Source organism: Panthera uncia, chromosome X (genome assembly GCF_023721935.1).
Source record: "Panthera uncia isolate 11264 chromosome X, Puncia_PCG_1.0, whole genome shotgun sequence".
NCBI lineage: Eukaryota > Metazoa > Chordata > Mammalia > Carnivora > Felidae > Panthera > Panthera uncia.
Genome location: NC_064817.1, coordinates 14050647 through 14064698, shown reverse-complemented (window position 1 = coordinate 14064698; position 14052 = coordinate 14050647). Strand labels below are relative to the sequence as shown.

The 14052-nt window shown below is 38.7% G+C and overlaps 1 protein-coding gene across 3 annotated transcripts in view; it reads right to left on the bottom strand.

Moving 5' to 3' along the window:
- PPEF1 (protein phosphatase with EF-hand domain 1) overlaps positions 1–14052 on the bottom strand; it is a 108258-nt gene that overhangs the window by 57083 nt on the left and 37123 nt on the right. For all 3 annotated transcript variants that reach the window (XM_049643545.1, XM_049643544.1, XM_049643543.1), the window contains 2 exons: positions 13820–13880; positions 6063–6226 (listed from right to left, as the gene is read on the bottom strand). In XM_049643545.1, the coding sequence (XP_049499502.1) occupies positions 6063–6226; positions 13820–13880 (225 nt within the window). The remainder of the gene's footprint in view (positions 1–6062; positions 6227–13819; positions 13881–14052) is intronic.

The following is a 14052-nucleotide window of genomic DNA, read 5'->3' as shown; positions in this document are numbered from 1 at the left end:
ATATTCATATTCTTTTAGAGATATTGAAGTAGGAAAATATTACTTTTAAAGGATATTTATTTTTATGAAATAGTAAGTTTTCAAATGAAAAAAGTTCAATTTTTTAGTTGAAATAAAAAGTTAAATAGTAAAAAGGAATATAACTGAAAAGCAATTTTCCTTCTTCCATGGACCAGTCCCTAAAAACAGCCTATGTTAAGAGTGTCTTGAATATCTTTCCAGAACATAGTCTACGTGTTTGCAGGCAGATAAAAATTAATATAACCAGATATGAGTAGGCAATATTAATATATGTTATGATATATTCTTTTCTATAAATATATAATCCCTCAAATAAAACGTGGGGTATATTCACACAAAGGAATGTTATTCAACTGAAAATAGGAATAAGAAACTGACGCATGCTAAAACATGGATGTACCTTGAAACCATTTTGCCAAGCGGAAGCCATATACAAAAGGCCACATGTTATATGATTCCATTTGTATGAGATGTCCAGATTAGGCAAATTTGTAGAGACAGAAGGTAAATTAGTGGTTACCAGGGGCTAGGGAGAAGAGGGAATGGGAAGTGACTGCTTGATGGGTACAGGGTTTTGTTTTGGGGTGATGAAATGTTCTGGAACTAGGTGGTGGTAATGGCTGCACAACATGTTGAATAAACTAAAAACTGCTAAATTGCACACTTAAAAATAGTTAAAATGATCTATCTTATGTTATGTGAATTTTATCTTAATTTTTAAAAGTATATATATATTTACAAATGGGACACACTGTACTTTACCTTGAAACTTTGATTCTTCCCTTAACAACATAATTTTTTCATTTTTATAAAGTCAGAATTATTGATCTTTTCTGTTATAGATCCTTGGATTTTTGTCACATCTTTTATCTCCTTGAACATATTAAGCATATTTATTTTCAACTCTGAGTCCAATAATGCCATTATCAAAATATTGGTCCTTTTCCATCGTTTGTTGTTTGCCTCCGTTTTCTGTCATGAATCTTGTATCCCCCTATGCCTTGTGGGCATATTTGTATAAAGTTAATATTTGTATAAAGTTCTGGACATTGTACATGAAAACTTGAAGAAATAATTTGAGGCCAACTTTCTTCTAGAGAGGATTTACTTTTTCTTTTGGCAGGTGGCTAGGAACACCAGCTATCTAGGATAATCTCAACTCAACTTGAGGAATTAGATGATTCAAAGTTTTGCTTCAATCCCTATACAATCAGTCTACTTCTAGTTCACCCTTACTCCTGGGGTATGACCGCAGGGTCCTAACCTAAGAAATGAGGGTTTGGGGGTAATGTGAGAGAAACTAATGGGATAGGTAGCTCCCAGGTCCTATCCCTCCATAGAAACACTGAAAACTCAAGCCAAAAAACTGTCAGAATCAACCTTCACAGAACTTTGGTTAACAAAGTTTACAGCAGCCCGACAAATAAAAACGAATCAAAAAGAAGGCAACTTAAAAAAGGCAGTGCAAGCAGGAAGTAAAGGCTAAAACAGGTTTGTAAACAGTCTAGCTAAGGAGTGAAGGAGTGTACCAACACAGAGGCCATCTTGCCTCTCTCTCTCTTTCTCTCTCTCTCTCTCGTTCTATCTCTGGTGCCTGGTGTTCAAGGAAATCTCTGTCAACACAAGCTGAAAACAAAATAAAAGAACACCCCACTCAACTAGAGCAGGCTACACATTTTTTAACAAGAGCACATGGAACATTCTCTAGGATAGACCAGATGTTAGGCCGCAAAACAAGTCTCGATAAATTTAAAAAGATTGGGATCATGTAAAATATCTTCTCTGAACACAATGGAATAAAACTTGAAATCGGTAACAGAAGGAAAACTGAAAAATTCACAAATACGTAGAAATTAAACAACATACTCCTTTTTTAATGTTTATTTATTTCTTTTCGAGAGAGAGAGGGCAGGGGAGGGGCAGAGAGAGAGAATCCCAAGTAGGGCCCATGCTGTCAGCGCAGAGCCTGATACAGGGCTCGGTCTCACAAACCATGAAACTATGACCTGAGCTGAAATCAAGAGTTGGACGCTTAACCAACTGAGCCAGCCAGGTGCCCCTAAACAACATACTCAAACAGTCGATGGGTCAAAGAAGAAATCATAAAGGATATGAGAAACCACTTTGAGATGAACAGAAATGAAAACGCAACACATCAAAATGTATGGGATGGCAGCAAAAGCAATGCTCAGAGAGAAATTTACATTAAAAAAAAGAAAGTTCTCAAATGAAAAGCCTAACTTGACACTAAGGAACTAGAAAAAGAAGAATAAACTAAACCAAAAGCTAGCAGACAAAGAAAATAAGGATTAGAGTTCAGATAAATGAAATAAATAACAGGGAAACAATAGAGAGAATCAACAAAACTCAAAGTTGGTTCTTTGAAAATATCAACAAAATTGACAAACCTTCAGCTGGAACGACAAAGAAAAACAAAGAGAGGAAATGCAAATAACTATAATCAGACATGAAAGTGAGGACGTTACCACCAACCTTAAAGAAACAAAAAGAACGATAGAATATTATGAATAGTTATACACTACCAAATTAGATAAATTAGATGAAATGGACAACTTCCTGGAAACACACAAATTCCCAAAACTGATTCATGAAGAAATAGAAAATCTGAACAGATCTAGGACAAGTAGAGATTGAATCAGTGATCAAACATCCTAGCAAAGAAAAGTCCAAGGGCAGCTTCTCTGGTAAACTCTACTGAACATTTAAAGCTTTAACACCAATCCTTCTTAAACTCTTCCAAAACACTGAGGGAGAAGACACAATTCCTAACTCATTCTAGAAGGCCAATACTATCCTGATATCAAAGCCAGATAAAGACACCACAAGAAACTACATACCAATATCCCTTATGAACAAAATGCAAAAAACCTCAACAAAATAGCAGCAAACAAACCCCAACAAAATTTTAAAAAGAATCATTGACCTTGACCCAGTGGGATTTATTTCAGGAATATAAGGCGGTTCAACACAGACACAAAATTAATCAGTGTAATAACACACATTAATAGAGTGAAGGAAAAAACACATGATCCTTTCAATTGATGCAGACAAGGTATGTGACAACATCTAACAGCTTTTTACGATAAAGCCACTCAGAAAACCAGGAATAGAAGAAAACTTCAATGTGATGAAAGGCATCTATGAAAAACCCACAACTAGCATCAAACTCAATGGTAAAAGACCAAAAGCTTTCCCCCTAAGATCAAGAATAAGACAAGCATGCCTGCCCTCACCACTGCTATTCAACATTGTACTGAAAGTTCTAGCCAGAGCAATTAGGAAAAAGAGAGAGAGAGAGAGAGAGAGAGAGAGAGAAATGGCATCTAAATCAAAAAGGAACAACTAAAGCTATCTCTACTCTCAAATGACACGACCCCGTAGATGGATTATTTCAAAATACACACACACACAAACTACTAGAGCTAATAAATGAATTCAGCAAAGCAAAGTGGCCGAGTAAAAGCTCAACCCACAAAACCAGTTCTCTTTCTATATACCAACAATGAGCAATCCAAAAGGGAATTAAGAAAGCAATACCTTTTCACAACAGTAATCAAAAGAATAAAATACCAAGGAATACATTTAAGGTAGTGAAACACTTGTGCGCTGAAAACTAGAAAACATGGCTGAAAGCAATCAAAGATAACCTAAATAAATGGAAACACATCCTGTGTTTATGAGGTGGAAGACTTAATATTGTCATGATGGTAATACTAACCAACGTGATTCACGGATTCAATGCAGCCCCTACCAAAATCCCAATGAGCTTTCTTTGCAGAAATGGAAACGCCAATCCTCAAGTTCACTGCAAGGGAACCCAAATGCCAAAATCATATTGAAAAAGAACTAAATTGAAAGATTCATAGTTCCTGATTTCAAAACTGACTACAAAGTTACAGAAATCAAGACAATGTGGTAGTGGCATAAGGATAGACACATACACAAATGGAGTCGAATTGGGAGTCCAGACATAAAACAACACATCTAAGGTCTATTAGTTCTCAACGAGGGTATCAAGACCACTCAGTGCGGGGAAGGAACAGACTCTTCAAAAAAAGGTGCTGGGACAAGTGCATGTGCACATGCAGAAAATGAGGTGGGCCCCCTACCTCGTGCCATATACAGAAAGTAACTGAAAATGTTTCATGGACTAAATGTAGAGCTAAAACTATAAAATTCTTAAAAGGAAAGAGAAGGGGTAAATCTTCATGACCTTGGATCTGGCCATGGCTTCTTAGATATAATACCAAAAGCACAAACAACCAAAGAAAAAAATAGATAAATTGGACTTCATCAAATTAGAAACTTTCGTGAATCAAAGGACATTATCAAGAAAGAGAAAAGACAACCTACAGAATGAAACAAAATTTTCAAACCATATATCAGATAAGGGATTTGTATCCAGAATATATAAAGAACTCTAATAACTCAATAATAAAAAGACAAATAACATGATTTTAAAATGGGCAAAAGATATGAACAGACATTCCTCCAAAGAATGTGTGCAAATGTCCAGTAAACAAGAAAAAATGCTAAACATCTTCGGTCATTGGGGAAATGCAAATCAAAACCACAATGAGATACCACTTAACACACAACTAGGATGGCCATAATAGAAATAAAATTAAAAAGAATAAACAAAAGCAAATAACAAGTGTTGGCAAAAAATGTGAAAAAATTGGAACCCTCCCGCGTCACTGGTGGGAAGGTAAAATGGCACAGCCACTGTGGAAAAGAGCGTAGCGATTCCTCAGAAAGTTAAACAGAGTTACCATATGACCAAGCAGTTCTACTCCTAGGCACATATACTCAACAGAACTGAAAACATGTTTATACAAAAACTTGTAAGTGAATACTTATTTTTAATTTTTTCACGTTTATTTTTGAGAGAGAGAGAGAGAGACAGAGTGTAAGTGGAGGAGAGGCAGAGAGAGAGGGAGACACAGAATCCGAAGCAGGCTCCAGGCTCCGAGCTGTCAGCACAGAGCCCAACGCGGGGCTCGAACTCACAAACAGTGAGATCGTGACCTGAGCCGAAGTCGGGGCTTAGCCAACTGAGCCACCCAGGCGCCCTGTGAGTGAATGTTACTTCACGAGAGCCAAAAGGTAGAAAAAAATCCCGATGTCCATCAGTGACAAATGAATAAATGAAAGGTGGTATATCCATATAACCGAATATATATATCCACATAACATGCATAGCAATAAAGGAGCAGTTAAACATGCTATGACATGAATGGACATGAATGTACCTTAAAAACATGCTAAGTGAAAAAGCCAGACCCAAGAGGCTACATATTACGCAATTCCATTTGTATGACATGTCTGAGAGAGACAAATCCCCAGAGACAGAAACTAGCGATTGCCAGGGGTGAAGGAGAAGGGAACGGGAATGGGTATGGCATTTCTTTGTGAGGTGACAAAAATGTTCTGGAATCAGGTATTGGTGAGGGTTGTGCAATTTTGTGAATATACTAACAATCACTGAATTGTACACTTTATTTTTAATCGAAGAATTGTTGACACACAATGTTACATTAGTTTGAGGTGTAGGACCGTGATTCGACAAGTCTACACGTTACCCTGTGCTCACAGTGTAGTTACCATCTGTCACCATACAACACCATTACAACACCATTGACTATATTCCCTAGGCTGTAGCTTTTATCCTCATGGCTTACTCCATAACTGAAAGCCTGGATCTCCCAGTCCCTTTCGCCCATTTTGCCCATCCCCTCACCCTTAAACCACTCACCTTAAAATGATGCATTTTATGACATATGAATTACAGCTCAGAAAAAGAAAAAAAGGGAATGCAGTGAGCCTATAGATAGGAGATTTCTGTACATCCGAGGAGACTTCGGTTTAATAGGTGAAGCAAAGCAGAGGATAACTCTCAGTATGAAGCTTTTCCCCAAGAGAACGCATTTCTGCTGCAGTATTTTCATCCGTTCATTCAACGGATGGTCACTGAGCACATGTTATGTACAAGAATCAGGGAGGTATCTGCTTCCACTTGCCTGTTGTTGCTTGAAGGCGTCAACAAGTAAGTCAATATCGGTAAAGGTGAGAGGAAACTGCAGTCGAGGACCGTTATAGGAGTTTGGGACGTCTACAAATGCGACATAGTCCTGTCTATCCTTGTAGTCCTGGATGGTGCTACCAAAAAGTCGAGCAACTATTTCTGGAAAAGGAAAGACATTACCATACTTAAATTCAATCAATACCTTCTTGAATATCGAGCCTGTGTAAGGCACTGTGCTACATGTTATGAATACCAAGATATCTCACATATAACCATGAGGAAGGATCTGTTCTCAGATCATTAGGTATATTCACATGAATCACCCTCCTCCCTTCCTGAGTGGATACTGTATCAAAGCAGTGAGTTGATTGGTGGAGAGGAAAAGGAGAAACACAGGGAAAACTGGTCAGTCGAGGTACTCTGATGCTCTGAAACTACCTCTACCTTTTTTGCCCACTCTTACATCTTGGATTTTTACAAATAGGGCTGAAAACATAACAGTGCGTTGTATTTGATTCAAACATCTGTGCTATTCATGATCTACAGAAAATTAAACTGCAATATTCAGTTTTTCCCGTGAAACACTTCAAACTTTACCTGGCTGTAATCGATTTGTTTCTCTCTTCAGATAGAAACAGATTTTTTTGGTGTGATTTTTTTTCTTCTTGTTAACAAAGCAAATAGAGTTAGATGACGAACCACAGGCAGAAATACCCAAAGGGCCTCTCTTTCAGAGACGCCTTTCTACGTTAACAGATTGTCTGCGCTGCCCCTATCAGTAGGGGCTGAGACTCAGAGTCCCTTTCTTGCTAGACTGCCTATGAAATAGCCAGCCCAAGTACAGAAATCTGGCCAATTCAGGTGGAGAAAGATGAAAGGGGATACGGTATAGACGGATTGCAAAAGTGACTCCAATTGTCCATCCCAACTCCTAGACTTGCTCTTTTGCACGTGATTTGCAGTTACTCTCACCAAAGTCTATAAGCCTTGCATGCTTCCATGTTCTCTCTTTTGAACCCATGCGACTACCAAAAAGCCCAAGCTAGTCTAATGAAAGCTCCAAGACTATGGGGAGCAAAACAGAGTCACCCCAGTCAAGGCCATCCCAGATCAGTCATTAGCCAGCTGATCTCCGAATACATGAGTGAATTCTAGCCAAGACCTGAGAAAAACCACCAAATCAAGCCTGCCAAGATCAGGAGAAGCACTCAGATAACCTGTAGATTTGTGGGCAAAAAGAAATGTCTCTTAACCTGCCACCGAGCTATTGTGGTTGTTTAACACACAGTATTATTTCCTTAATAGATAACGGCTATAGAAGATGACGATGTACACTTCAACTCATTAGCATTGAATTGCTACCAAGCCCATCAACCAGAAGTTCTGTGCAAGAAGTTTCTATATTTTTGAATAGAGTGGACATGTTTGGAAGGTGTGACGTTAGCTGATGTAAATAGAATACGTTTTTTTTTCCCACGATCCATTTATGCTGAGAGATTACAGTTAAGAACTAAAGTTGAAAACATTTTTCTAAAATAAGTCATATTTGGTAACTTAAACATGCTTACTAAGTTATTGTATACTCCAATACTTCTTTGTTGGTGGTTGATGATGTTTTATAAGAAGTTAAATTTAGGAATAATAATGTCTGTCTTCAGTGTGGCCCAGCACAGGGTATTTTTCTCATTTGGATTTGATTTGAGATTTGAGAATAAATTATTCCATTTTATGTTTGAAAATTAGAAACGCAGAGGAGCTTGGTAAATTCTATCTCAGATTCCACTCTGCAAGCAGTAAAGCCTAAAAACTCCAGTTAACCGTCTTAACGATCGTACCGCTCCATTCTTAGAGAGAAATCTTCCTAACTCTATACACGGAAATATCGGGCTCCTCTTGGGCAAACAACAACAACAAGGAAAAATAAAAAGAGCCCCACCAGCCTCACTAGATTATCTTATAACTGACTTATTGAGTAAACCCAACTGTGTGAAGTACAAGCATGAAACGATTTTCTTTTCCCAATCACTGCCTTCACCTATGCTCTGTCCACTCCCCCTTTCTCATCAGCTGGCACATCAAGCCAATTGCATCAGTTCCAGTCATTAAAATGCAGTCTTGTTTTTTAGGAACAAAATTAAAATATTGCTTTTCTTCTTTAAAATGCACAAAAAAAGCTTGGTCTGGCCCTTCTTTCCATACATTCGTTGACCTCCAATCCTTACAAGTTCCATTTCCCTATGCCAATTCTTAGAAAAAGCTACCCAAAATGAAATATCAGTAAACATCAAATCGTGGCCCTTTTTTTAAAAATCATAATCCTTTTGCTGATTTTTAGCCACATTAAAAAAAATAACATAGATTCTCTTCCTAATATGGTAGCTAAGGAGGATCATAATACGAACACAATCAAAAGCTTCAACAGTTCAAAGGCACGTACTGTGGGCTGTAACTATTATAACTAATAAGAGTAATTTAATGAATGCCAACAATACATGAAGATTTGTGCAACATATAATTTGAATGAATCCTTACCTATTTGATTCACAATTCTGTCAACATGAATCTAAACTAATTAAATATAATGAAATCTTGAATTATAACCAAATGATACCTTTACAAGTTGTTCTAAAGAAAATGCCTCAAAAATACCCCACCACGTATAATCATTTCTTTTTCCCAGTAAAACTCAAAATCTGGACAGGGAAAATTTTAAAGCCCACAATTAAACACACACACACACACACACACACACACACACACAATTTCTGCCTCTGCCACCCACGTGTCACTTTGAAAACAAGCTCCAAATATGGCTAGGGGGGAAAAAGCACCAATTGAACTGCATTTATAATTATTTCATTCCTCAAATATGAATCCTGATTAAGAGCAGTGACTACTGGATAGAAAGATGCAAAAATAATGTTACTTGTGACCAGTGTGATTAAATATCCATACTCACGAAAGTCAATTGAGAAACTCCCAGAACTGACAGGATCGATACTACAGAGGTTTAAGCCCAGTGGTTTGAACCACAGCTTTACCACTGCTGAGACGCATAACCTCGGGAGGTTACTTGCTAAGCCTCAACATTCCCATCTGACAAAAGGGAACGACAACACTAGCAGTCTCGGTGGTTTGTCATGCAGACTAAATGAAATATTTAAAGCGCTTAAAAGACATGGCACACGGCAAACATTTAACAAATGCCAGCAATAATAATTTCATAAACGCTGTTATTCGATAGGAGCACAGTACAAACAGGTATGAATCAAAGGCTTGTTAAAGACTACCAAGAACCACCGGGGAGACAGAATGGGGAAAATAACCTATTGACCATAACAACAAAGAGTATAAAATAGCTGGGTATGATAGGACGTTTTGGCCGAGCGGGGAAGCAGAAAGAATAGTCAAAACAACACTTGCGCACACTTCATCACACTCCCCGCTTCCATCAAGCTCTAGTTTAAACCTACTGTTACGTACAGCGGCTGCCGCTCTCTACCTGTGCGGTGGACGTGTGAAGTCTCCCCATCAAGTCCTAGGAACTGGTTTGAGCAACTAAGTAGTAGGACGCAGGAATGAATTGCTTACAGGTCACCTCCCACCCGCGGAACGCCCAGAATGTCTCCGCTAACCCTGTGCCTCAGAGTTCAAACCATTATTCCGGAAATGTGAAGTGATCTTCTGGTCCCTAAATATACCCCACTTAGGGTCACAGCCCTTCTGCCAAACAGGCCTTGGGGGACGTTGTGTGGAGCCATCCCACCAAAGAGGGCCATCAGAAAGCAAGCTACAGTAATGCACAGCACGGTGACCCTAGTCAACAATCCTCTTTTGGGTGCTTGAAAGTTGCTAAGAGTACATTTTTAAAGTTCTTGCCATACACAAAAGAATTGTAACTGTGAGATGAGGGGAGTGTTAACTAACCTTATTGTGGTAATCATTTCATAATATATACATATGTGAAATCACCGCATTGTATACCTTAAATTTATACATTGTTATGTGCCAATTATATTTCAATAAAGCTGGAACATTTTTTAAAGGAAATCAACCTACAGAACTAATCTGTACATCAATTTTTCTGTTATGTCAATAATCAGATCAGTAAGATTCAAGGACTCTATAATAGAGAGATGTATAAGAGAAACGACAGCCTAGAAATATGCCCTATTACACATTTTTTAATGAATACATGATGAAGGAGGTACTATAAACCACGGTGAAAAGGTACATTACCAGAAATATTGTGGGAAAAATTGGTTAACTGCTTGGACATTGTCTTTTTAGCTGTGTTTTTAAATTGTTTTCAACCACTAGGCATCCAAATTTCCTTTTTTAGTTTAATATAAAAAATCCAAAATGTATGAAGTGTTAAAATTTTTAAAAGCCAAACCATAAAAAAATCTAGAAATACAGGCATAGCGATCCACATTTTAAATATTTCAAGGCCCTCTAAGTTTAAAAGTAGGGATGCACAAAGAAAAAGATATTTAGACTTGAAAGGTATTTTAAATAATTAATGGGTAAAAATTTCCTAAACCTGATGGAAAATACCAACCTAGATATCACAGAAGCTCGGCAAACCCCACACAGCGAAAATATAAATGAACCCTCATCAAGACACATTATACTTAAAGCCCTATTCTCCAATGTAACTTAGGTTAGTCTGTTTCTTCACCACCTCCATGAGGTGATTTTGTTACTCGTTTGTAATACGGTGAAATTCATTTGTCACTGTGTGTGTTCTATTTTGGTGCGTTCAAAGGAATGTTACTCCTCCCTCAGTCCTCTACCCAACTCTCCCATTCTTTTTCCCCTATTCCCACCCACCCACTCATCCCCTGTAGGTAAACAATGTCATTAGTTTCTGATTCATCCTATAGGTTTCTCCTGTATTTATTTTTGCACAAACACACACACACACACACACACACACACACACACACACACATTGATATCAGGCGAAGACTTCTCAAATATGATGCAGAGAGCACTAACCATAAGGAGGAAAAAAAATTGTACTACATTAAAATCAAGAATGTCTGTTATCATCGAAAGACAGCATTTAAAGATTGGGGAGACAAAAGGCAAAGACTAGGAGAAGATATTTGCAATATGTTTCTCTAACAAAGGTTCATATTCTCGTATTTAGAATCCTTGGATACTCTTCAAAACTGGTAAGAAAAAAAGTGGCTAACCCAATAGAAAGATGGAAGGAGACCTGAACAGGCACTTCACCAAGCAGGATGTTCCTACGGCCAATAAATACACAAAAAGGCACACAATTTCGACGCTCACCAAGGAAACACAAAGCAGAAATGTGATACTACTACATACCTGGCAGAATGGCCAAAATGAAAAGGACAGACAACTCCAAGTGTTGAAGAGAACGGAGAGCAACTGGAACTCTCATCCACTGGTGGCAATATAACTTGGTACAATAATTTTATAAGACGGTTTGTCAGTATCTATTAAAGCTGGACATACGCACGCCCTGTAACCCAAAACTTCCATTCCTGGGTGGCAGTCCATCTTTATCCTGGCCCCCAGTGCATCACCCCTCTTTGTGTGTGCATCCCTTTACTGTAGAATGCCACCGCTTCCCCTGGCAAGAGCCGAAGCTCTCCTAACCCTGTGAATCTGTGGCTGCCCTTGTGACCTGCTGTGACCGATAGAATATGGCAGAACTGATTGTGTGTGAGTTCCAAAGAACAGGCCTTAAAGGCGTCGTAGCCTCTGCCTTTGTCCTCTTGGGATCCAGCTACTGGGTAAAGAATTCCGGGATATCCCGCTAGACAGAAAGGATTGAGGTACCTAAGTTCAGAGCCAACACCAAAGTCCCGGCCATGCGAGTAAGCCCACCTGGACCTCCCTACACAGCCCAGCTAGGCTGAGTGAGGCTGAGTGACACCACATGGAACAAGACATGCCATCCCCACTGAGCCCTGTTCAACTGCGTGATCCATAGAATCACAAGGAGTTAAATGGTTGCTGTTTTTAAGCCACTAAATTTCGGGGTGCTTTGTTATGCAGCAATAGACAACTGAAAATGAGTATACAGCAAGAGAAAATGGTCTGTATGTTCACCAAAAAGGACATGCACAAGAATGTGCATAGCAGTACCATTTAAATTACCCAAACTGCAAGCAACCCAAATGTCCATAAACAACGGAACGGATCAGTGTTGGCATATTCATAAAATGAAGTATTATTCAGCAATGAGAATGACCAAATTGCAACAGCGTGGATGACACTCGCAAATACAATGGTGAGTAAAAGACAGACTCGACACTGTATGCTTCCATTTATGGAGTGAAGTTCAAAACCAGCCAAACCAATCTAGGATATAGAAGACAGGAAAGTCATGAAGGAGGAATTGGGAAGTGACTGGACAGGAAAGAGGCTTCTGTGGCTCTGAAAATGTTTTCTTTCTTCTGGGCGCAGGTTACAAGGGCCTGTTTACTTTGAAAAAATGTACTGAGTCATATACTTGTGATTTGGGTACTTATTTTAACATAGGTTAGACTTCAAGAAAAGTCTACATCAGAAGATTAAAACACTGTCCCCTTCTTTGATAAAAATTTTTAAATATTTTTGAATCACCTGCAGATTTTTTTTTTTTACATGCAGATTTTTTAAAAATACAGAGCCCGAGTAAATATCTCCGGGCTGGAACCCAGCCATCTGTGTCTGTGAATCTCGATAAGTGATTCCAGTACACAGACCAGATCCAAAGAGCAGGTCATTGGCAAAAAGAGTGCTGTTTCATTTCACCATCATTATATTTCCTCTCAGAAATATTTTGCCAAAGAACATGAAGCACAAACAACTGTCTCCAAGTTGCAATTATCTGAAAGAAAGAAAATGGCAAAATACCCACTTCCGCCCACTCCCCACTCCTCAGGTTTGGCTATTCTACCATTTAGAAAGCTCCTACGGATCATTAAAGGCTTTAATTAGTTTCATACATATGCGCTCAGCTCAAGGCATGCCATTAAAACACTATTCTTTTGCCGCTTTGAAGGGTGCTCGCTAGATGATTTAAAAGAAGCTCTTCGATGACATATACTTTTAATTAGAACCAAAAAATGACCCAAATTAAAGAAAAGTGAGTCTGTGAGTCTAGCATCTACCTTGAAGAGAACAACAGGCATCTTGATTTGCAGAACAAATGCATGCCCCGGGAATAACCATCATTTTGAAACCATTTTGAACCCATTCTACATTGTCTGTCCCTGAAATGATTTCCTTAGTCATTTCAGAAGGACTAAATAAATGATAAAGAGACAGAGAGACAGACAGCTGGCTGTGCGGCAAAACAGACAACCATGTTCAAGCCACCATTTCCCCCCAGATTCATTTCACGAGATCCTCAAGAGTGTGTGATCTCTCGGCACAAAAGTTTTTGTGGATAAAAAATAAGATCCTCTTTACTAAGCTACTTTCTGTATATCAAGAGATTGTGGTTCAGAGAAGGTGTTCAGCAAATTAACATTGAGTGAAATCGAATTCAGCTTTTTCAAAGTGAAAAAAAGTAAGTGACCAATTTAGTCAAGTCAACAACAATCAGCGAAAAAAGCCACTTGACCTGATTTCACCAGTTGTTGGGGGGGGGGGGGTCGCAAAGGTAAGACAGGTGAGCATCGTTTTAATTTCTTAGCGTTCTCCCATCTTCGGAGTTTACATCCCTTGAAGAGGGCAATTCAATATGTAATGACTGCTTTTCAAAAGACTAAACATTGTACTTACCTGGATCTTTCTCATGTATATGTGCGTAGTTTTCCAACATGAAGGAAAAGAAGTTGGATAGCTGGACAAAATAAAAATACGTTAGTCAATTGATGACCCCCAAACAGCTACTGTGGCAAATGCTGCCGGTGTTCCAAGCAAGTGCTCTTCACTCTTCTGGAACAGTCATCTCCTAGCTGCCTTAGGTGCTAACAGGTCCCACCTCCACCTGCCTCCCACCTCCCTCCTGGCCC